Below are 22,801 nucleotides of genomic sequence, written 5' to 3'. Positions count from 1 at the left end.
AGGGGTAAAATAAGTTTGTACTATATACTCTTGAGAGTTCTTGATTGAGGCACATCTAAATTTCTACTGTTATTTACATCGGCATGAACTCTGTGTACTACAGACCAAACTGGCCCTTGTGCTTGATTTTTTGGATTGCTAAATACATTTACATGCATATTCCTTTTAGAAAAAAATCACATTTAAATTTGGAGATTGCATTTTCATTTCAGAACAAACCTGACAATTTTTCCAAATTCTGACACATCAGGCATTACTTCTGATTTCTTTGGCATTCTCTACATGCTTCCAGTAATCTCTTGCAGGCCCTGGTGCAGTCACTTAGCCTCACTTGGGGCAATAAAAACATGCAAGGATTACACATTACATTGGAGAAATGTTTGACAGTCTTAAACAGTTGCACGTTGCATATGTAGTAGTTTTGACAGCCAGGTTTCAAAAGCATCCTTTTCCACAAGAATAGAGAATAGAAAGACAAGCATTTATAATGTTTGTGGATAGTATTTTGAGAATCTATTATTGTTTCCTTTAGTCTCGTGTTTCTTCAACTTCACCACACCGTCTGGAATTATTCTTTCTCCAAATTATCCTGAGGAGTATGGGAACAATATGAACTGTGTTTGGTTAATTATCTCAGAGCCAGGAAGCAGAATCCATCTGATTTTCAACGACTTTGATGTAGAACCTCAATTTGACTACCTTACAGTGAAAGATGATGGGATTTCAGATCTACCACCTCTTGGCACATTTTCTGGCAATGAGGTCCCTTCTCAGTTGGCTAGCAGTGGGCACATAGTAAGACTTGAATTTCAGTCAGATCACTCTACCACTGGAAGAGGATTTAATATCACTTACACAAGTAAGAACCTCTGCTTTTATTTTATGCCTAGTCTTAAAATCAAGCTATCTTTTTTTTTTATAATAATGAAAAATAGAACATGTTTTTATTTATAATACAGAAGTAAATTGTAATGCTTGTATAATTGCACTACTTTCAGCTGTCTTCCTGATATTCATTAGCTTATCTGAATCTTTATAATTTATTTATTTTAATTGTGATAGTGCTGAGGATTTCCCTTCATTATTTAAGGGCCTTTTTGGCTGACACTGCGTAAATGCAGAGTACTTAACTAAAGCCCAGATCACCCAGATCAAAGCATCCAGTGCAAGTAACTTAATATACTTCTCAATGGAACCAGGAGTAAGTTCAGAAAGATGTCAAGCTTAGATCCCAAGTGTGGAGATGTTCATCTGAAAAGCACAGAAGTATAAAAAGCAACTAGAATATCATTGCAAATAAATAGTTCTGGAAACCTGCTTTGCTTTTGTATTTTATCTTCCAGTTAGATGGTGTGGTCTCTAAGAATACAGACCCCTATGAATATAGATTGGGGGATACACATAATAGTTACCCTCTGTATTTTTTCTAGTGTCTAAGAACATAGCTGATCTCATGCAGAAGTCTTTTCTATAGAGTGTACTGATTTAAGAATAGTTTTTCTCTCTGGCTACAGTTTCTTTAAGAATTTTAAGAACATAGTATCTGAGAATGAAATTCTCAAATGTACAAAATTAGTTGCAACTGGTCAACAAGTTCAAAAGTTGTTAAATGTGGACCTAGCAGTCACATACATATAGAGAGCTACTGAAAGCTTAAGTCTTTCCCATTTGGGAAACCAGGCTAAAAAATATCTGGCTACAGATAGCCATCTGTTGTTTTGTTGATATGAAAGGATATTAGTCAACAGTATTCTCAACTGAAAACTCTAGTAACATCATCGTCATGCAGAAAACATTATTACATTTGCTATGGACTGCTAACTCTCCTAGAAGTTTTATTAGTCATTCAAAGGCATTACTTCTACGGAGATTTTTTTTTTTTGAAGAAATTATCTTCTAAGTTTATAGAAGAAGTTAATTGACAATAAAGTTGTCTTTGTCACATCTTGTGCTTGTTCCTATCTTGTGTCAATTAAGATAATCAATTAACGGTGTTTGTTCAGGGCCAAGGTGTTGGAAACAGCTGGATTTTGTCCAGAGGGAAATCTAAGAACAATGTGTTCTTGTGTATCTAAGCCACACCTAACTAAGAAGCTTCCAAATTTGAACTATGTTGCATCTGTGTGAATGTCATTGGATTTAAAGCTGACTTTTTATTGATGAGTTTTCTATACTTACAATTATATTGTATTATATATTGTGTGTTATTATATTACAACTGAAAAGTTATTCCCCCCTAAAAAAAAAACAAAACAAAACAACAACAAAAAGTTTAGAGGAGTGGTTGTTGTTGTTATTATTACTAATATTATTATAATTGTTATTACTATTACTATGTTTTTATCAGCTTTTGGTCAGAATGAGTGCCATGATCCAGGCATTCCTATAAATGGGAGGCGTTTTGGAGACAGATTCCTTCTGGGAAGTTCTGTTTCCTTCCACTGTGATGATGGCTTTGTGAAGACCCAAGGCTCTGAATCCATAACATGTATTATGCAAGATGGAAATGTAGTATGGAGCTCTACTGTCCCACGTTGTGAAGGTAAGGGCATAATTTTTACTTTGCACCTACGGTTTGAATAATGAGACTATTTAAATTTAGCTTACTTTTACAATTTGCACATAAATAAGACTGCTTTAGCTGAAGTTATTAATTTGTCTTATTTTAACACTCTTCCAGTCAAATGAGAGAGCAATAATAGACACAAGATAGCTTGCTTTTATATTCTTGGAATAAATTAGCATTCTAAAAAACTGGTTGCTATTCTTTTCAAGTTCTGATTGTCACCATCATTACTCGGTTGTGAGTTATAGCTGTTATAACAGTTTTGACTGTAGTATACTGAAGAACATAATTATCTACCACATAGAAAAGTGAAGTACAGTTTCTGTTTAAATGTATTTTTTAAAACTTTGCACCTTTGTTTTTCTCAGAACAACAGTATACCTGAATTTTGTGTATGTAACATATTAATGTGCAGTACATTTTTTCCTGAGAAATATAGTGAAAATCAGAGCTATGTTTAATATTCATTATATTCCCTAAAATTTCCAAATTTGTTTGCTTGTTTTTGCCTAGGTGAATAAACAGAGTAAGATGAGCTATACTTAAGATTAAATCTCTCTTTAGTATGAAATACAGTGTGAAAAAAAAAAGAAAAAGTAGACTGACTCCTTGATGCTTGACAGTGATGGGTCCTAAGGCAAGACATATAAATATTATTTAATTATTTTTATTTAATAAATGACTAGAGTGTGTCTTTTAAAAGTAACTTTCAAAAAATTGTATATCTTTTAGTAAACAATAGGTATACAGTCACTCAATTAAATGATACTTTTTTGAAGAAACTAATCCAAACCTTCTAATTGGTGTAAATCTCACACCTCCATTACTTCCAGTGTCATTGCAGTAACTTAAGGATCTGGATCATATCACTTCCATGTTTTTTGTTATTTGGGCAATCTGACAACTCAGTTCTCAGATGACTATGTGTTCCTAAGAAAATTTAGAGATACTGGAAAAAACATTTTAGCAGCCTGATAGAAGTAGTGTTTGTGAACGTAGATGTTGTACTAGCAGGATTTCTTATCCTGATTAAGGCATGTAATGAGTTATGAAGTGGAGCAGGTTATTTTGCCTAGAGCAAAACCAGCCCACTCCAAAGCAGGGAGTAGGGCAAGGTTCTTCATCAAAAGATGTTTTCTCATTTTGAAACTCTATACACAATTGTTAAAGTATTCAGTGTAATCTTTGTGTAATTTTATTTCCACAAACACATAGATAAAGGACCCAAGATGAGCACTTTTAGAAAAAAATTATAGAGAAAAAAAATACAGAAATTACTCTTTAAGAAAATAGATAAGTACCCCTCAGTTATCCTTTCTTTGAATCTTGCAGGATGTTTACCTAGTTTTTAATGAGGAAAGGATTAAACTATGAGACTTCTTTTAAGATTTTGCCTATTGTTGGTTTGGTATAGAAGGAAATGTTCTTTTAAGATACATTCAGGATGTGTTCGTTTCTGATGTGGATTCTCTTTCTGGTTGATAATTGAAGGAGTTTCTGGGTTTGGATTACAGTATGGACTAAGTATCCTTGCTAGTTAGTTTAGAGATAATTTGCTTCTTGTTGTCTGAGATTTCTGAACAATTGCTGGGTTTTGTTGTTCTTGCTCTGCTTAGTGTCTTTGTATACTTAACAATCTCTATAAACACCACCTGAAATACGTGAAGTAAGTGATGTGTTACAATCAGGTGAGGATCAACAGTCTTCTGGTTGTTCTTGTTTTTAATATGACAAAATTTAATTTAAAAAACTACCATGGAATAAATTCCATTCTTCATTAACTATACACTTGTAATGTAAATGCCATTTTTCTGGCCAATCATTTTGCCCCAGAGACAATTCAGTGTGTATGTTTTGTGTTTTGTGGGTTGCTTTTTTCCCCCCACTTTCTTAAATCTGGAAAAAACTTCCCAGAGACAAGCACAAGTCATGAATGAAATCAAATAACCTCTCTGAGTTCAATGTTTTTGTTGTTAAAAACATTGAATCAAAATTAGGAATATTAATTTAGTACTCACAAGTTCATGTTACTATTCATTTCCATATGGTATAATAGGTTTGCTTGTCACTACTTAGAGAAACAGAGGAAAAGTGACAAGATTTCCTGTACTGCAATATGGAATTTGCTGATAATGATACAACTGACTACTTGAGGGTAATACAAATGATACTAAGATAAATTTACCTGACCTTGAAAATGTTCCTGTTTAAGACTGCTCCATAGCCTTTGTTAAAATATAACATTCCAAAGCCCTGTGCTATGACAGCTGAATTTTTTAAGGGACTCATGTTTCCCAAAATTAGTTCAGTCATTTCTGCTATTGTTTAATCCTGCACCGAAGTCCTCTGATCCTGCTCTGAAAAATGCTCCCTGTCTAGCCATTACTTTCATAGCCCTGTTGCAATACTTGGTCCCCTGTTATGGTGGAGGATCAAGTTAGAGAACATACAGGAATGTGCCTGATGGTATGCACCCAGGAACGCTGAGGAAACCAGCCAGTGAGATCACAAGGCCACTCTCAATCATCCTGGGAAGGTCATTTAACCGAGGGAGGTTCCTGAGGACTGGAAGAAAGCAAACACCTATCTTCAAGAAAGGAAAGAAGGAGTATCCGAGGAACTACAGGTCTCACCTTGATTGCTAAGAAAAGTGATGCAGCAATATTACTGGAAACCATTTCCAAACAATGAAGAACAAGATGGTGCCTGTGAGCAGTCAGCATGGATTTATGATGGGGAAATCGTGCCTGACCAACCTGATAGCATTCTGTGATGAGATGACTGCCCTGATGGATGAGGGGAGAGTAATGGATGTTTTTTATCTCAGTTTTAGTAAGGTGTTTGACACTGTATCATGTAAGATTCTTATAGGCAAACTGATGAAGTATGGGCTGCAGAAGTGAACAGGGAGGTGGACTGAAAACTGACTGAACTGTTGGGCTCGTAGGGTTGTGGTCAGTGGCAGGAAGTCCAATGGGAGACTAGTCCGTAGTGGTGTACCCCAGGGGTCAATACGGGGTCTAATACCATTTAAAATCTTCAGTAATGCTGGGACATTCAGAATGCTAGGACAGAGTGCAGTCTGAGCAAGACTACAGATGATGTAAGACTCGGAGGAGTGGCTGATACACCATATGCTTGTACTGCTGTTCAGAGGCACCTTGACAGAGAGGCCGGAGAACTGGGCTGAGAGGACATGACAGGTCCTTTCCCTCCCCCATTGGTGAGGCTACGTTGGGAGTGTTGTGTGCCGTCCCGGGATCCCCAGTACAAGTGAGGTGTGGACATACTACAGTGAGACCAGTGAAGGCTCACAAAGATGATTAAGGACTTGGAGCATCTGTCATTCAAGAAGAGGTTGAGAGAATTGGGATTGTCTAGACTGGAGAAGAAAAGGCTCAGGGTTCAGGAGGGATCTTGTCAATGTCTATAAATACCTGATGGGATAGTGTGAAGAAGATGGAGCCAGACATTTCTCAGTGGTGTCCAGTGACAGGACAAGAGGCAATGATCACAAACTGAAATACAAGAAATTCTGTTTAAACATGTGAAAGTTTTTTCTCTGTGAGAATGATCAAACGCTGGAACAGATTGCCCAGAGAATCTCTGGAGTGTCTGCCTTTGGAGGGAGGGCATCATCCTGACTGGACATGGTCCTGTGCAATCTGCTGTACTGAGCAGGGGATGGACTAGATGATTTCCAGAGGTCCCTTCCAGCTTCAGTCGTTCTATGATTCAATGGAATATTTACAATAATCAGTTCCACTGAGCTGAGTGATTACTCAAAGAGGTACTAGATTGCATAGTACAATAAAAATAATTAACTATAAATTACTTGGAACAATTTATTTGATAATTTCACATAAATGTGGAACCGTACTTGATCTAAAAAATGATGACACATTAAGTTTTAATGAGATAATGTGCTTTTCAACAGAAGGAAGTGCCATGCTCTGTGTATTAAGATATGTATAGAGTAATAAGTTATGGTAACATATATTTCAGGACTTACGATTCTGAAGAAAACAAAGTGCTCATAACAATGTAGAAAATTTAGTTGTGTTGTGTATTAAACTTATTGTTCTATGCTTTTTAATTGCATTTTTGTAAGTTCTTTGAATATGTAATACTATATTAGAAATACTGTGTATGATAAAAGTATACGTGTTTTTTTCTTTCAGCACCATGTGGTGGACATTTGACAGCATCAAGTGGTGTTATCTTACCACCAGGGTGGCCAGGATATTATAAGGACTCACTTAATTGTGAATGGGTGATTGAAGCAAGACCAGGACATTCCATTAAGATCACTTTTGACAGGTAAGAATCGTAAAGTCAAACAACAAGTAATGTATGAGTACAAATATTTGTTTTAACATTGAAGAAAAATATTCTTCAAGAACCCAAATGAGAAAAAAAAATTGCAACACTCACAATATTATTCCTTAAGCGGAAAATTAACATTTAAAACTGTGTTTACTTTATCTTTATTTATGTTTTAAACAATTTGCCTTAAATGTCCACCTCCTAGCTCATAAATAGGGATATCATTTGGACTTTTGACAACTTTTGTATTCAGGTACAGCTATATATTGTCCCTGATGATGACCAGGTCTTACTATAAGAAAGCATAATCTTCCTAGGGAAAAAAAATATTTGTGAAAAAAGTTCTGAGTATTGTGCATTTGATACATCTTTTTTTCTGATGCAACATACATTACATAGCTTGACAAGTCCATAATGTGTTGGGTGAGCAGTTGGCTGATAGGTTGGGCTCAAAGAGTTATAGTAAATGGGGTTACATCAGGCTGGCAGCTGGTCACCAGTGGGGTTCCCCAGGGCTCAATTTTAGGGCCAGTGTTCCTTATTGTTTTATAAATGATCTGGATGCAGGAATCAAATGTACATTAAGTAAGTTTGCCAATGATACTAAACTAGGAGGAGCTGTGGACTCCATCAAAGGTAGAGAGCCCTTACAGAGAGATCTGGTTAGACTAGAGAGCTGGACAATCACCAAACGTATGAAATTTAACGAAAGCAAGTGCCAGAATGTCTAAGGGGAATGGGGTAATCCTGGTTATACATACAAATTGGGGTATGAGAGGTTGGAGAGCAGTCCCACAGAAAGAGATCTGAGGGTTTGGGTTGACGGCAAGTTGAATATGAGTCAACAGTGTGCCCTGGAAGCCAAAAGGGCCAGCCGTGTCCTGGGATGCATCAAGCACAGCATAGCTAGCTGGTCATGGGGGGTGATTGTCCCACTCTATACTGCACTAGAAAGTGCTTAAAAAAAGAAAAGACATTTTAAAAATCTTGACCCTTCAAGCATCTTTGTAAAATAAGTAAAAAATACCCATTTGTTTAGGTGTTTGATCTAGATACTCTATCACACTAAATACTCCATTTGACAAAAAGATGCAAAGGACAGTACAAAAGACAGCACCTGGAGCTAGGCTGCAGTGGCTTCTATTGTACTGGCCTTCCTGTATTCCACTGTTACCCAAGGAGAGGCAATAATCTGTGTCTAGTTTCACCTTTGCATGGAGTCAACAGTGATGAGGAAAATTTCTCACTATCATTCAGCCTTCTATTTCTAAGAGCAGAAGTAAAAAGACATGAAAATTAATGGAGAGAAGGGCAGAAGAATGTAAAAGTGACTGTTACTGGGTCAAATCAAAGATCCATCTTGTTCCGTATTGTATTCCTCAGAGGGACAAAAATGCAGAATCCTAGGGAATAGTGTGAGGACCAAATAAGTGTATCTGATCTTTCCGCTAAGTACTTCTCCAGTTCGCAACTCAGGACATTCCTGAACTGAAAGGTCTTTTTTTTTTTTTTAATGTGCTTAGTGGGTTTCTGTATGTATCACTTCCATTGATTTGTTTGTTTCCCTCTTGCACCTGCGTAAACTTAACATTCACAACATTCTTCATTTTGGGGAACTCATTGGAGTATCTGTCTCAGACTGCAGTGCCGTTGAGGGATAGTGGCATATACAGACAAAGTGAACAGCAAGTCACCAGAACTAGACAGAACATTTACCCAGGAGTTCTGAATGAGTACAAAGATGAGGTGGCTGAACAATTGAAAGTTGTGTGTAACTGTAATTGTTCTTTTAAAACTGTCTTGATACCTGTGCACTTCAGGAACTGTGTGTTTTATAAGTCTTTCATGGAGATCTAAGGAACTGCATACTGGATGCCCACTACGAAAACTATAGTAAAGTGTAGCACTAGTGGAAGCACGGATAAATATGATATACTGAGGAAGTGTCGATATGGCTTTTGTAAAGGAAATCCTATTTCAGAAACCTGTTGGAATTCTTTGATGGTGTCAGGAGGCATAGAAATATGTTGGACATAGTTTACCTGGGTTTTCAAAATGCAAGTTTTGTATCTTGTACCTCACCCTGCAAAGGGCTATTAAAAAGCTAAGCATCATTTTAATACAAGGATGGTCATTGCCTGAATAAAAACTTGATTAACAGACAATAAAAGTCTCACAGTTGGAATTTTTGGTGTTCTACAGAGATCTGTGTTATGTTCAAAACTGTTCAGCATGTTCAAAAATTATGTTAAAAAGGAGAAAAAAGACTAATAATATTAAGTTATTCAGGATATTAAAAACAAGTGATGACTGAAGAATTGCTGAAAATTCTTACAAGACTAGATGCCTGGGCAACAAAATTGCAGGTAGATTAAGTAAATGCAAAGTGAATCATATAAGAAAAAAGAATTCCATCTTGGTATATAAAATGATGCATCTTGAACTTGCGCTGGTCACTGAGCTGCTAAAGTTCTGATCACCCTTTGTCAAGAAATATGAATGAAAACTAACACATGCATAGAAGATTTTTGTGAACATGGTTAGAGGCATGAAACGTAATGTAGGGAGAAGATTAAAATAGGTTGTATATTTAGTTTACCATATCCTTTTTCCAATCCTGTTTTGTTTTCTTATTATAAATACATTAAGGTCAGAGAAGAATGGGAACTGTTTAAATAGTTTTCATAAAATTATCATGTTACTTCTGAAAACAACAAAAGGTTGTTTGCTTTTATTGGATTCAGCAGTAAGTTCCAGAATTTTAAGTTTCAGATTTTTTTTCATTAAGAACATAACATATTAATTATAAGCTTATATTTATTTGCCAGCTTTTTAAAAAAAATTAATCACCAGAAGCCTGAGTTTTAGGGGTGTCTTCCCAAATACAGTGAAAGCAAACAGCCAAATTAGTTGTAAGACGGAGCGTTTTATAAAAGGAAATGCATTGCCTAAAGTTGCAGATATTTGGATGACTGATTATGAACTTAACAGTATGACCACTATATTTCTGAGGAAATTAATGGGAAACGTGGGCTCCTGTGACATATGGTCCCATTTAAGAACTAAATTTACTGAATTTTAGACAGATGCACACACACATTCCATTAACAGAATTCTACAGCTTTGTGTACAAATTGAACTGCAATGAAATTAAACAAGAACTTGGCCTTTACCCTGATACAAAATTGACAATTCTGATCTTGTATAAGTGTTAAAGTACAGCAGACAGTAAATTAACCTACTCAAGCTTTATATCAGCATTATTAAAAGAAGGATTCTGTGTCCTTTCCCTAAATCTTTAAATTACAAAACAGTATTACCATTAAGCATGCTGATTTTGGTAGACAGAGAAAAAACCTTTCCTTGCTTTTTTTGGAGGTTTATGGAGCTTTCCTAGCAGGTTTAGAAAATTGTATAGCTTTACTACATTACATTATAAATTTCATTATAAGTGTTATACTTTGGGAAGTTAATGATAGTGTAATAATCTCCCTTTTACAATAAAGTTATTTTCTTTTGTTAACATGAAGGCTTTGCTACCCATTAAAAATTGGATGGAAAACCTTTTTATTACTTACAGGAAACTAACTCTGCTGTCTGATATAACATTAACAAATTACAAATCAGTAAGCAAAATCACTATCAATTAAATCAAAAAGATCAATTAATTGATTTGTCAATTCATTGACAAGTATAATATTTTGGCAAGTATTTTGTCTAGTTTGGGGAAAACAGAACCCTTTTATACTTTGCTATATGACTTGCCATCACAGATACAGCTGCCAGAATGAAACTTTGCACGAATATGATATTCATAAAGTAAATTATCTCACTTTTGAGCTAATGAAGCTTTAATGTTGCTAGACAAATGTGCCTTATCAGACTACTTAGAAACTTTCCAGAAATAGCAGCAAATGACTGAGTAACCCTATGAACATTTTACATTGAAACATTTTGCATTTCAGATCATGACTAATGCCTGGAAGGGTAACAAAAAAGTAAAACCTAATTGATTCAGGCCATAAGGAAAGGGACTAGAAGGATAACTGCTGACTGGAAGATTTTTGGTACTTAAAATGTTGATGAAAATTCATTGAATAGTATATAAAACAAACCTACTTATTCGAAACCTACCTAACTATGTATGAAGAACAGAATAACATAGCATTATTGAAGTCTTTTTAAAATTCTTTGTGAACATTTGGAGAATGTCCTACCTTTTACTAACATAAGTATGCTAATAAACATTAAAATAAAATAACAAACCAAAAAATAACTCCTAATTAAGTACTTTCAGTAAGGATGAATAACTTCCAATAATAAATTATCTTGTTTTATAATTTCAGTGACAGTGCAAAGATTGCAAAAAAAACCAAAACAAACCAACAAACCAACCCAAAAACCACACCGCACTCCTCAAACTCTTGAAAACAGACAAGTGAACTAGAAACAAATTTCTAAGTTTGAGATGAGCAAGAACCTACTGGGAATAAAGATTGTTGTAATGGGTAGCAATTCCTGTAAGAGTTATTCTAAGTTTTCTGTCTCCAGCAAGGGTTTGCAACCCACTGTTGTCATTCCGCCCTGCTAAGAAAACTGCAATTGCTGGCTGAGAGCACTTTACTCCTAATTAGTTTCCCTCACAAACATGACTGTTAAAATAATTGGACTATTGAATTATTTATCTTGAGTCCATTCATTATGAGTACAAATAAAGTATTTAAACCAGCCTAGCCGTATCTGTCAGTTTTCCTCATTCTGCTGCGGGGCAAATCAATGTATAATCTCTGAAATTATGGAAAAGTACTGAAAAACTGTCAAGTACTTTAGTGATGCCCTCTGTCACTGTCTATTTTGGTAAATTAAACAGAATCAGAGAACCTTCCCAGACACAAGAACTCATGTATTTGTGCAGTTAAAGTGTTGAAATAGTCTCTAACATACTTCTTGAGCTTGCCAACTAGCATTCTCCCAAATAATTATCAAGCATGGCCAGGAGTTAGTGTAGGCAAGCAACCATTCATAATAGGAAATTTGAATAATATGTCCCTGTTGGAGAGGCTAAAGGATGTATTTAATAGTATGGATATAGGCCATTCCATGCTAGCTGGCTTCACTGCCAGAAACTGGTCCTGAAAATGCTTAATGTATTAGCAAGCCTGCAAACCCTGTATTCCACTGTCAGAGTGGATAGATAGCAGTGAAAGCAATCATGGATTTTACCCAACATATCCAAGTAGAGTAGGTAGTTCGGTTGAAAGCACCATAAATCCAGAGTTTTCTGTGTGAAGAACAAGGAACAATATGAAGGGCCTAAGGCAGTGTCCAGGCAGTCATTAGCTCTGACAGTTAAGCAAACAAATACTTTCTGATTTCTGAATGTGCTTTTGTTTTCAGGGAATCATGAACGAAGAACTATAGACACTATTAAATACTTGCTAAATGTGAACTTAATGTTACTGATGTGTCTGTGAAGATGATTTTACATGACCAATGCTAACTGGTCTGTAAAATATAATGACCTGGCTGGGGAACTTGTTCATTCTGTCATCATGACTAACAAAGTATAAAGTTTATTTACACTTTGCAGGAATGTCCCTTATATTTCCCCTTTTCTGAATGTTTAATTATTTGCAGTTTTCTTCAATTACAAGAACACAGTTTCTTATCTCCAGACCCACTAAACATGTGTCCCATATTGGCAAGACAGCTTAAGGGCATTCACTTTGAAAAAAGTGTTGCGTTGTATAGGGACACAGTTTTTTGCTCGCAGCAGTTGAAGTAATAAGCCCTGTGGGAAAAGAAAAGAAAATCTCAGAACATATGCATTTCTGAAAGATTAACATCTTATGAAAATAAGAATATTGGGTTTGCAGGCAAATATATTTGGGCCAGTATAGATATATCTATGTAATAGCACAAACTTTGTTGACAGGAAAATTGATGTGTGCATAGTTTAGATGCTGCAGTTTGCAACAGTATCTGATATAACCACAAACTGTCTTGAAAAGCATCTGATGTGAAAAATGCCAGTCAAAGTTTCATCTACAGAAAGAGCAGATTTGAGCTGTTTGATTTAAGAACAACTAGTAGTGGATGACTGCACACATAGACATCCTTTATTAACTGGAGAAATGTGATGTGGTTTAGTGATTGACACAGACATTGACTCAGCTCTTGATTTTGAAGTTATTTGTTCTTGTAAATCAGCTATCTCGTTAGCCTCCTCCTCTTTTTCCATTCTTGTCTATATTATCTGTTTTGTTGACACATCAAGATAAACTAAGGAATTCTGCTTATTATAAGTGTAAAAAATTTCAAAATGAGGGCTTGATTTAAGTTTAGTATTTTTGTACTGCTTTACTTCATAGAACAAAATTATTTAAAAATAAAGTAGCAAACTGTGTTTGAAAAAATTCTTTGGATAAAAAAATTAAACAGTTGAATATGTAAAACAGCTTTTGCCAAATAGCAAATATCAAATAATGAAATTATTGCGATGAAATAATGAAATATTATTGAAGATGTTCCTAGGATGTCCAACTATTATTTAGCCTGAGGGCAAGAAATTTCTTGGATCTTCGTAATGCAGTTTTGTTTGAGACAATTGGCATTTTTGTACCCAGATTCCCTACTAAATGTCTTTCTGACGCACACTCATATGGTTGATCTGAAGTATATTACACCCCTTATGAATTTTATATGATACCAGACACAACAAAGCAAGGAAAAACATGGGTAAAACTTTCCTTAGTTGTTATCCTCAGTAATACACCAATGGATCCGTAGATAGGCAAATTTTTATATGAATGATATTCTTGATCAGTTACACATGGGTTGCCTTTCTAACAGTTAAAGAAAATAACACCATTCCTCTACCTACCAGCTGACTTGCACGTTCCTTTTCAGATTTCAGACTGAAGTTAATTATGATACTTTGGAAGTCAGAGATGGGCCAGCTAATTCGTCACCATTAATTGGAGAATACCATGGAACACAAGCACCCCAGTTCCTTATCAGTACTGGAAATTACATGTATCTGCTGTTTACTACAGACAACAGTCGTTCCAGCGTTGGTTTCCTAATTCACTATGAGAGTGAGTCTGATGTTTCTCCAATAGATTTTTATTTAATTTTGAAAATAACTTTCAATTTGAAAATGAGCAAACAAATGTGAAAAAATAAACTTCAGTAATTATATTTGTATAAGAACAAATTATGTTTATTCTGTGATGTACTGACAGATAATTCTGAAACTACAAATTCATTTTGGAAGTTTTTTCTTCATGGGTTCCTGCATGTTAGTCAGAATACTTATGGACCTAGGTGTTTAACTAAATGGAAAGTAATTTTAGAATCTTGCCCTTATGGGTAAAGATATATTGTCCTTTTTTGGCTTGTTTGGTTTCCCCCCACCCACCTTCTCTCTAACTTTTTCTCTTTTTTTGGCTTTAATACACTTTTGCAGTACCAAGCAGAATTGGGCCTTATCCATGATGATTCCAAAATGCAAATAAATGCATAATAATATGTCCCTGTGAACTACAGAGTCATTATAATAGCATGTTCTTTTAAATTAGATACATAAAATGACATATATTAAATGGACTGAAGCCACACTGATCTTTATATGATAGTATAGGCATCACTTAAGTACTGAATAAAGAGAGCTTAGGTGTTTAGTGTGGTTGTGCTAAACAAATAACATTGTTTTTATCAATTGTCCTTATCTGGAAACTAATCTGATTGCAGTAGATTTGCTATCACATTGAATCTGGAACGAGTGCCAAACTTACATTTCATAGCTACATCAAAACTTGGAAATTCCTCATAGCTTGTTTTAGCTTTGGCTCAGATATGGTGGTAATGGCTGAGCAGATAATAACAGATAATAATAAAGCTGCAAGGCCGCTAAATTATGTAAATACAAGGAACAGTAGGTAGGTTTCTGCATGAGTTACCTGCAGAAGCTGATTTTCCGTGATTGTATTGGATAGAAATGTTGCTGTTATGTTTTGTAAGACAGTCCTTAAATATTTATAATTTTCTGTTTTATTTTAAGCCCCCTGTCAGGTAGATGTCTTCTGTTAAGAATTAAAATAGTCAGTAATAAGATATCTGCCCTACACATTCCTAAAGAGGAAGGTCTAATTATGAAATTTAGAACAATATCCGTATATTTCCTTTTTACCTTTGTTGAAAAAATTAATATCTCACATGACACTAGTTTTTTATGTCTCAAGGTAGCCTGATAAAATGTCAGAATTAGATTTGATTAGTGCACTTTAAATCTTGAAATGGAATAAGGTCTTTAACAAGTAAAGACGACAGAAGGCTAGTAAATGATCTTCATCTTCTTTTACGTATGGTTCCCATGCATAGAATAATAATTTAAAAAAGCCTTTTCTATAAAAAGCTAATATACTTCCAATTTTTAAAGGCATAACAAAAGCTAAAAATTTTGCCTCACAGGCTCTTCTGAGCAGATTGACTCCCTGAATAAAGCATCCTTCTCTTTCAGTAGAATTAACATTTAAACATTAGCATTTAAAAGGGGTACTAGTATTATTTTTTATTAGAAATGAATAAGAAGATGAAATGAAATTTTTAAAAAAGTAAGTTCTCAGTTTAAGGAGTGAGATTGGGGTTTTTTTGTGAATTATATTTCCTATTAAATAGTTATCTGACAATTGAATTTCAATAGATATTAACAAAAAGCTTAATATCCTTTCTTAATTACAGGTAGTGACTGCTGTTTCTCTTAAGCTTTTATGTCATCATGAATTACATACAGCTGGCAGATTAAACATTTAAATTTAATTGTCAACATAGAAGTGTCTAGAGCCTGAAGCTTACATTTTGGGCAGTGGAGATCTGGTCAATGGAATCAGCAGAGTCCAGGGAGCAATTCAGTAAACTCTGAAGTAGAATCCAGGGGCTGTATTTGATTGCCTAAGCATGGAAAGTTAGAGTTATTTTAGGTACTATGCCACCTGGGTGCCAAGTGCTGCACTAGAGATTTGGATCTTGCACAAGTCCTTTGCCATGTCTACCAGTTCCATGGAGACATCCTGGTTATGATAGAATGGCACTAGGAATGTATATTGAGACAACAAAATTTCTCTCCTTGTAACTTTGCTGAGTAAGTTGTTCCCTAGTTTGCCCCGACTGGGTTGATCAGACCTCTTTTGACTATGAAAGGAGCTTAAAGACCAAACAAGCCTATAGACACATCAGTGGAAGCATCTTAAACTGAAATGGAATCTTGCCCTGAATATGCACATTGTAGAAAAAAAATGCAACATAAACAGAGACTTTTTACCTATCACCAACTGGAATGGGTATGTCCGTATTCACAGCATAAGTTGTACAGAGAAAGCTTGCTAAACACTTCATACCTATGTCAGTGCATTTGCTTCACAAGGCTCCATAAGTCAATCACAGCCTCACTGCTCATATTGGTTTCTTCTCACACTAGGTTTGTCACAAAACAAAAATTTTCTCCATGTTGCATTGTGTTGTACGTGTTCGTGTAATGCAGTTGGAATTTGTTGCAGCCTCTCTCTAGTATGCTCTAGAGTATGCTCTTCTCATACTAGTCAGCATTGGGAGCTCCTGAAGCATTTCTGTAGTGGGTATCAGACATACGACCTTCCTTGAGCCTTACCTCTGTATTGACAAATGTGCACATGCCAGAGGGAGGGTAGTTACAATAACCAGTAACATGGCAGTACTAAGCAGATGAAGTCAGTGTTTTCAAAGAACAAAACCAGGTGGAAAGACCCAATGGAGGTGCTCAGTAGTCTGCCAGGAACAGGGGAGACCAAAATTATATTTTGATTGCCCTTGCAGGCTGAACTATAGAAGTTGCTAATGTTAAAGATATCACAACTAAACTTCTATTTGTTTCACATTTCTTACACTTGTAGAAGAAAAGGCAGTCAACTGTAAGTTTTAAGAAAAGTTTCTGAATATTTTCTTTGGAAATTCAAATAACTGTCTTATTTGGAAGTGTCCTAAAAATCTTCCAATTATAGTCATAACTTTGATGATAAATTAAATCACTGAACTGTGAAGCAGAAGGATCTTAATCTTGCTTAAAATAAAAAGCTCAGTATAAGCTATACCGAGTTGCTACTGAAATGGCAGTAATATTCTATTAAGCTAAAATATGCCTGTAATACAGCTTTAATAAAAATGTGACCCCTTAAAGTTACTTCAGATGTGAAGGTAATTTGTTAATTTCCCACCTTAAATGTCTGTAATTCAGCTTTTTGATGACACTTTTAACATAGCTAATGCAAGACAGTACAGGTTAACTCTTATGCACCTAAGCAAAAAAATTAATATAAGTGCCTATAATATTCTTTAAGTAAAACTTCTGATAAAATATTCAATTTTATCATGAATAATTCATTTATATTCTTTTAACCAGCATGCCTCATGCCTCACTTAGATCTTCCCTGTTCTCTCAACTTCCCTAGTTAACGTGGTTTGGGTTTTTTTTTTTTGCAGCTCCTCATTCTGTGACGTAGATTGTGCAATCTTAGTCTTTTTCTTAAATGAAACCAGATGATAAAAGTACTTTTATCCACAGATTCCATTAATGTAAGGCTACCTTTTATTAAGGTATTTTTGAAATTTAGCTTTCTTTAAACAAGAAAACAAGAAAACACTTTCAATGAAAATTGAGTGATTATTTCTTAAATCCAGATACTTTATTTGAAAGTCTGTGTTTAATTATGGATTAACATTCCCTTCTATACTAAAAGTTACCTGAAAAATAGAACAGAGATCATATTTTAGTTATACATTGAGACAGTAATCATCCCATATTACCATGTACATCAGTATGTATTTGATAAACATTGCAATTCTCTTATATAGTCAGGGAAAATTGTTTAAAGTCAAGGATCATCCATCTTTGTAAAAACTTTCCTTTTAGGTCAGTGAAAAAATCTAGCAAAATTAGTGTTCTGATTTTCCTTAAATGAAATGTTACAGGTAATAAAAAATTAAAGGTAATCCTTTATTCACATTGTATAAAATTAGTTATTTGTTTGGATTTGGTTTTGGAAAAGAACTTTTTAGACGCACAAATATGCTATCTTCATGGACTTCACAAAGTGTTGAGATCATTCAGACAGCCCACAAATAGTTTTAGCAGTGATAAAATAGAAACAAAATACTTCCTCACAATTTTTCATGTGAAGAAAAAGTAATCCTTGTGAATAGGCTGGATATGAAGAAAAGATTCATCAAATTCTCAGTGGCAAAGTTTTTGGAATATTGGGGAAGAACTTTTTGTTTCAGCAGTCAATTTTACTCTAAGTAATAAGAAGAACCAGTAGAGACCCTGAATAAGAAAGGCAGTTTTCGTGAAAGTGCCCATGAAATAATAGTTTATGATTCTTAAGAAGTAAAAGAATGAAGCAACACAATTGTGATAAAGCCAATGGTTTTCAGAAATCTAAACTTTACCAAACTTGAGAAATTGGTAGGTGAATGTCCTTAGGAGTGAATTCTGAAAGTAATTTATAAAAGAGATTATATTAAAGCCCAACAGAAAACTGTATATTTTTTTTTTTTAGAGAGAAAAAATACTATCAATTTCTGTAGCCATTTAAAAACCCCTTTTAATGACATGTAACCCAAAAGTTAATCATGTAAATGTCAGATGTATTCAAACATTACTATAGATGGCCATCAAAGAATAACACAGATCTCAGGATAAAATCAGAAAATCTAAAGTACATGTTTAGTTACAGGAACAAGCGACAGAAAAAGAGTAACAAAAATATCTACAAATATATTCAAAATAAGAGAAAAAAAATAAATTACTTAATAAAAATTTGAGCATACATCGGCTGTCACAGGGAAGACTAAATGTTCAGTTCCTGTTTTGCAACATTTGCAGAAAAGCTTAATTTTGATCATATACTTAAGACAATTAAGTGAACATTTACAAGGTAAGGATACAGCATATGGAAAGAAGGTACTGCACAATGTTGAGATAATCAAATATATTTTGGTCATCAGGGACTCTTGAAATTCCCTTTGCTATACTCAAAGGCAAAGCAGAAGCAATCTCCACTCCACTGAAAATTATGTCTGAAAATTCAAAACTGTAGGGAAGTTTTAAACAATTTCAGAAGGGCACACACCTTTCAAAGAAAGGAGGGAAGGAAAAAAAAATAGAAGAAAAAAAAGATGGGAATAGAAGGATCAAGGACGTTAGTTTTATCTTCACTTTTTAAAGATACTAGTTTCAAGCTGATAAACAAGGTGATAAGGAACAAATGATTTGTACTTGATAAGAACAGATTATATGGAACCAACCTAATTTCTTTCTTGACAGGTTAGCTGGTTTTGTAGATTTGGGAATGGAAAGGGAAGAAAACAGCTCTGTGTTGACATTTATAAAGCTTTTAGAAGTCTTGCAGAGAAAATAGAGACATTTGGTCTAGCTGAAACTATTACAGGCGCAACAAGTTCTTCAGCAAGCACTGGAAAAAGTTGCCCAGAGAGGCTGTGGAACCTCCATCCTTGGAGATAATAAAAGTGCATCCTGAGCAGGGGGCTTGGACCAGATGACCTCCAGAGATTCCTTCTAATCTGAACTGTTATGTGATTCTGTAATGCTGTGAACAATTTTGAAAACTTTTACACAAAGAGCAGCCAGCAATTAGTAGTTTACTAACTCAAATTTGTAGGGATACTACTGTGATCTGGCCTAGATCCAAAACTATCTGATACTTTTATTAACAATTTTGATGATAATATAAGAACACTTACAAATTTTGAGGATGATTCTAACCTACGATTATAGCAAGAACTATGGTGGACAGGTTTAGAATTCAAAACAGGCTAGATGAACTGAAGAAATGGTCTGAAATAAATAAAAAAATATCAAATTCTATAAAGAAACATGCTAAGCATAAATGAGGAAGGAGAAATGACATGCACAGATACAAAATAGAAATACAATAGGAAAGGATATGGTTTTTACATAGAACGTAAATAATCTAGAGAAAAATGTAGCAGCAATGCAAAAAGTCAAATTTTCTGGCTGTTGTAGTTAATCATATAAAAAAAAATTACAGAAAAGACAATTTTTGTTTACAGGACTATTTTGTCTAGGACTTGGAAAATAATTATTTCACTTCATTTGATGACCAGAGAGAATGTTATGTCCAGTTTGGGACCCAGTTTAAAAAAAGTAGGAGGTTGTTAACATGGAAAACATGGCACATATGGAGTCATTGAAAGGGCTGTAGTCTAGAAAAGGGATAACTTGGCAGGTAGGAGGGAAAGCATGATAACAGTCTCATGTGCCTAGTAGCTAAGAATTGCAGCTAGTCCTGGAGTTTAGTCTAGAAATCTGCTAAAATGCCTGTGCTCGCTGTCAGCAATGAGCAGGACAGAGGTGACCTGCTAGTTCTGACATTCTAAATTACTTTTGTAGCTTGTTAACAAAAATAATATGCACCCAAGTGCTCTCCTAAGTTTGACTATGTTATGCTCTGTCACTTGGAAATACCCTACAGATATTCTTTAGAGAAAGATTCTTTTAACTTTTACATGGAGAAGGGATGAAAAAAGCTCTTTTAATAATAACACGACCTCCCTCTTCCCTTTCATTCTCTACTCCCCACTTCCGCTACCTTCACTCTCCCACTTCTCTCTTCCCATTTTAAAGCACCTTTGCTTCCCGTCCTCCTTTATAACATCATTAATATGTTTCTCTAACATGATTTTTTAAAATCTGTTGACTGTATCACAGTTTTTAGTGATGTAACAATATTTTGGTTTAGAGTCAGTACTGCGATAGCAAACAATTCAAATACAGTCACTCACTGCTACACTCTTAAGAGCTGCTGGAAGAACACTGAGACTAAGTGTGTAAGCAGGCTTGCAGTTCTTTGAGGCTAATTTACCCTTGTAAAATTACAGGGAAGCATTTCTGGCCACTTGAGCTACATCTGATCCAGTAAGTTAGAAATTCTTGAGTCTTGGCTTCAGTCTTGCAGTCATTCAGACAGTTTAAGCACAATCCCTTGTATGATTTTGACCCATGCCAGCTAGCATCTTCCCATAGAGTACCTGGACATAGTTCTAGGAATGACTTCAGCCAGAGACTGTTCTCAAAAGGCAACAGTCTTATTTAAAGTGGGCAAGATTTGATCTGTATGAATGTTAGCCACGTCATGCTTTGAAATTGGTACCAGAGAATGGCCCTCTCCTAATTTAATTGTGTGGCCTCTGGTTCTAATTCTTGGAACCCCATTCTGACAAGCAAGCACCTACTCTATTTCTTTTTTAAAAAATACTCATTATTCAAAGCAAAGTTAATTTACACTATTCTCCCTTAATTATTAGAATAAGCCTTATCTATATGATTAACTATTTTACTAGGCAATATTCTCTTACTGTCCAAACAATTGCTTCTGTCAGCTGCTTTATTGATGTTCTGGATGATTCTATACTGATGGCAAAGAATAGCACTCTAGACTCCAGCTGAAACTCTTCCATTGTTCAAAACATTTTTGAGATTCATTGAATAACACAGCAACTGCTCTATAGGTAGCATGAATGGGTAACATAGTGGTTATGGCACACAGCCATGTTTTGCTTTCTGTTTTTCTTACCAGACTTATTTTCTTCATCCATTTTTGTGCAATGAGCATTCTTTAGACAACCTCTTATCAATCTTATAGTTTAATATTCTTTTTTTCTAATGATTTTAACTATTTGATCTGTGAAGGGAAAATCAGAGGTGTATTATATATGAGTATGTAGTATATAAAACTGAATAGCTGTTGTATGCTTCATGCATTACAGCAACAAATTAATTTCCTCTTCAGAGTTCTAATAGGATCTAATGATTAAATCAGTTTCTAAAAATCACTTATGATTCTAAGTGTTTGCAAAATATGCATTTTAATAATCAATGAAGCATCTACTATAGCTAACAACAGTTTGATAAATGTTTGATGAAATGTCAATATTGACAGAGTGAAGTTTTTGAGGATGACTGTCCATATTTATCAATTATTCAGTGATGTACAAAATCTTTTGTTTGTATTTCTGCTGTTTACATTGGATTGTGTGTTATTTTCCTTTGAAAAGAGAATGATTAAATTGTAGGATAGAATTATCTGCTTATCTAATTCCCACTGCTACCTGGAGTGAACTGGAGGGAGCATTTTTTGAGTGAGCTACTGAGCATGCTCTTCTTGAGAAATACTGCATTATGTAGGGTGGGAGAGAAAAGATATGGTTTTCACCCAGACTTTAATCTTATATTTACTGAGCCAATTGTTATGAAGAGTATTAAATCAACTCTTTCCAACCATGAGCCCGAAATTTATCACTGTGGTGCCAGAATTTCTCATACATAGTTTAATATTGTCTTTTTGGAGTCAGGACTCTCAGTACTGCCCATTATTAAGCTTGTCTTGTGTTATCTCCTATTAAGAAAAAAACAGAAATCTTTGTCCAAAGCAGCAAAGAAAATTTCTTTCTTTTCAGCTATGTTTTTGATTGCTAAAACTTACATACTGAATATTTTCCCCAGGAATGAAGCTCTGTTGCCTGAGCTGACTTTTTTATTTATACAGCACCACTATCTCAGTCAGGAACTTGGAAGTTGATAGGGTTGCTACAGCTTTTGGTCTCCTTGCAAAATTCTACATAGTCAATGTAATCTAGAGTTATCATTTAAAAAATAAACTGATGAGTTTACCTGTTATATGTGACTGAGAATCCCAAAGCAGTTGATGTGTTGAGGCAGGGGTGGAAGGGTGCCCTAAAAGGAAGGAATTTTAAGAGCGCTACTGTGGATCTCCATCTATTCTAACACCTCAAAACACGAAGTATAGTTTGTCTGAAAAATATTAATGTCTATCA

General features: G+C 34.8%; 1 protein-coding gene across 1 annotated transcript in view; it reads left to right on the top strand.

Moving 5' to 3' along the window:
* Window positions 1-22,801, top strand: part of CSMD1 (CUB and Sushi multiple domains 1) — a 1,222,061-nt gene that overhangs the window by 891,633 nt on the left and 307,627 nt on the right. Inside the window, exons 14-17 of the mRNA XM_075049874.1 lie at window positions 533-859; window positions 2,348-2,542; window positions 6,748-6,886; window positions 13,802-13,989. Of these exons, the coding sequence (XP_074905975.1) occupies window positions 533-859; window positions 2,348-2,542; window positions 6,748-6,886; window positions 13,802-13,989 (849 nt within the window). The remainder of the gene's footprint in view (window positions 1-532; window positions 860-2,347; window positions 2,543-6,747; window positions 6,887-13,801; window positions 13,990-22,801) is intronic.

This window comes from Buteo buteo, chromosome 17 (assembly GCF_964188355.1).
Source record: "Buteo buteo chromosome 17, bButBut1.hap1.1, whole genome shotgun sequence".
In the NCBI taxonomy this organism is placed as follows: Eukaryota; Metazoa; Chordata; class Aves; order Accipitriformes; family Accipitridae; genus Buteo; species Buteo buteo.
Note: the sequence above shows the minus strand (reverse complement) of the source record. Positions and strands in the feature narration are given on the sequence as shown.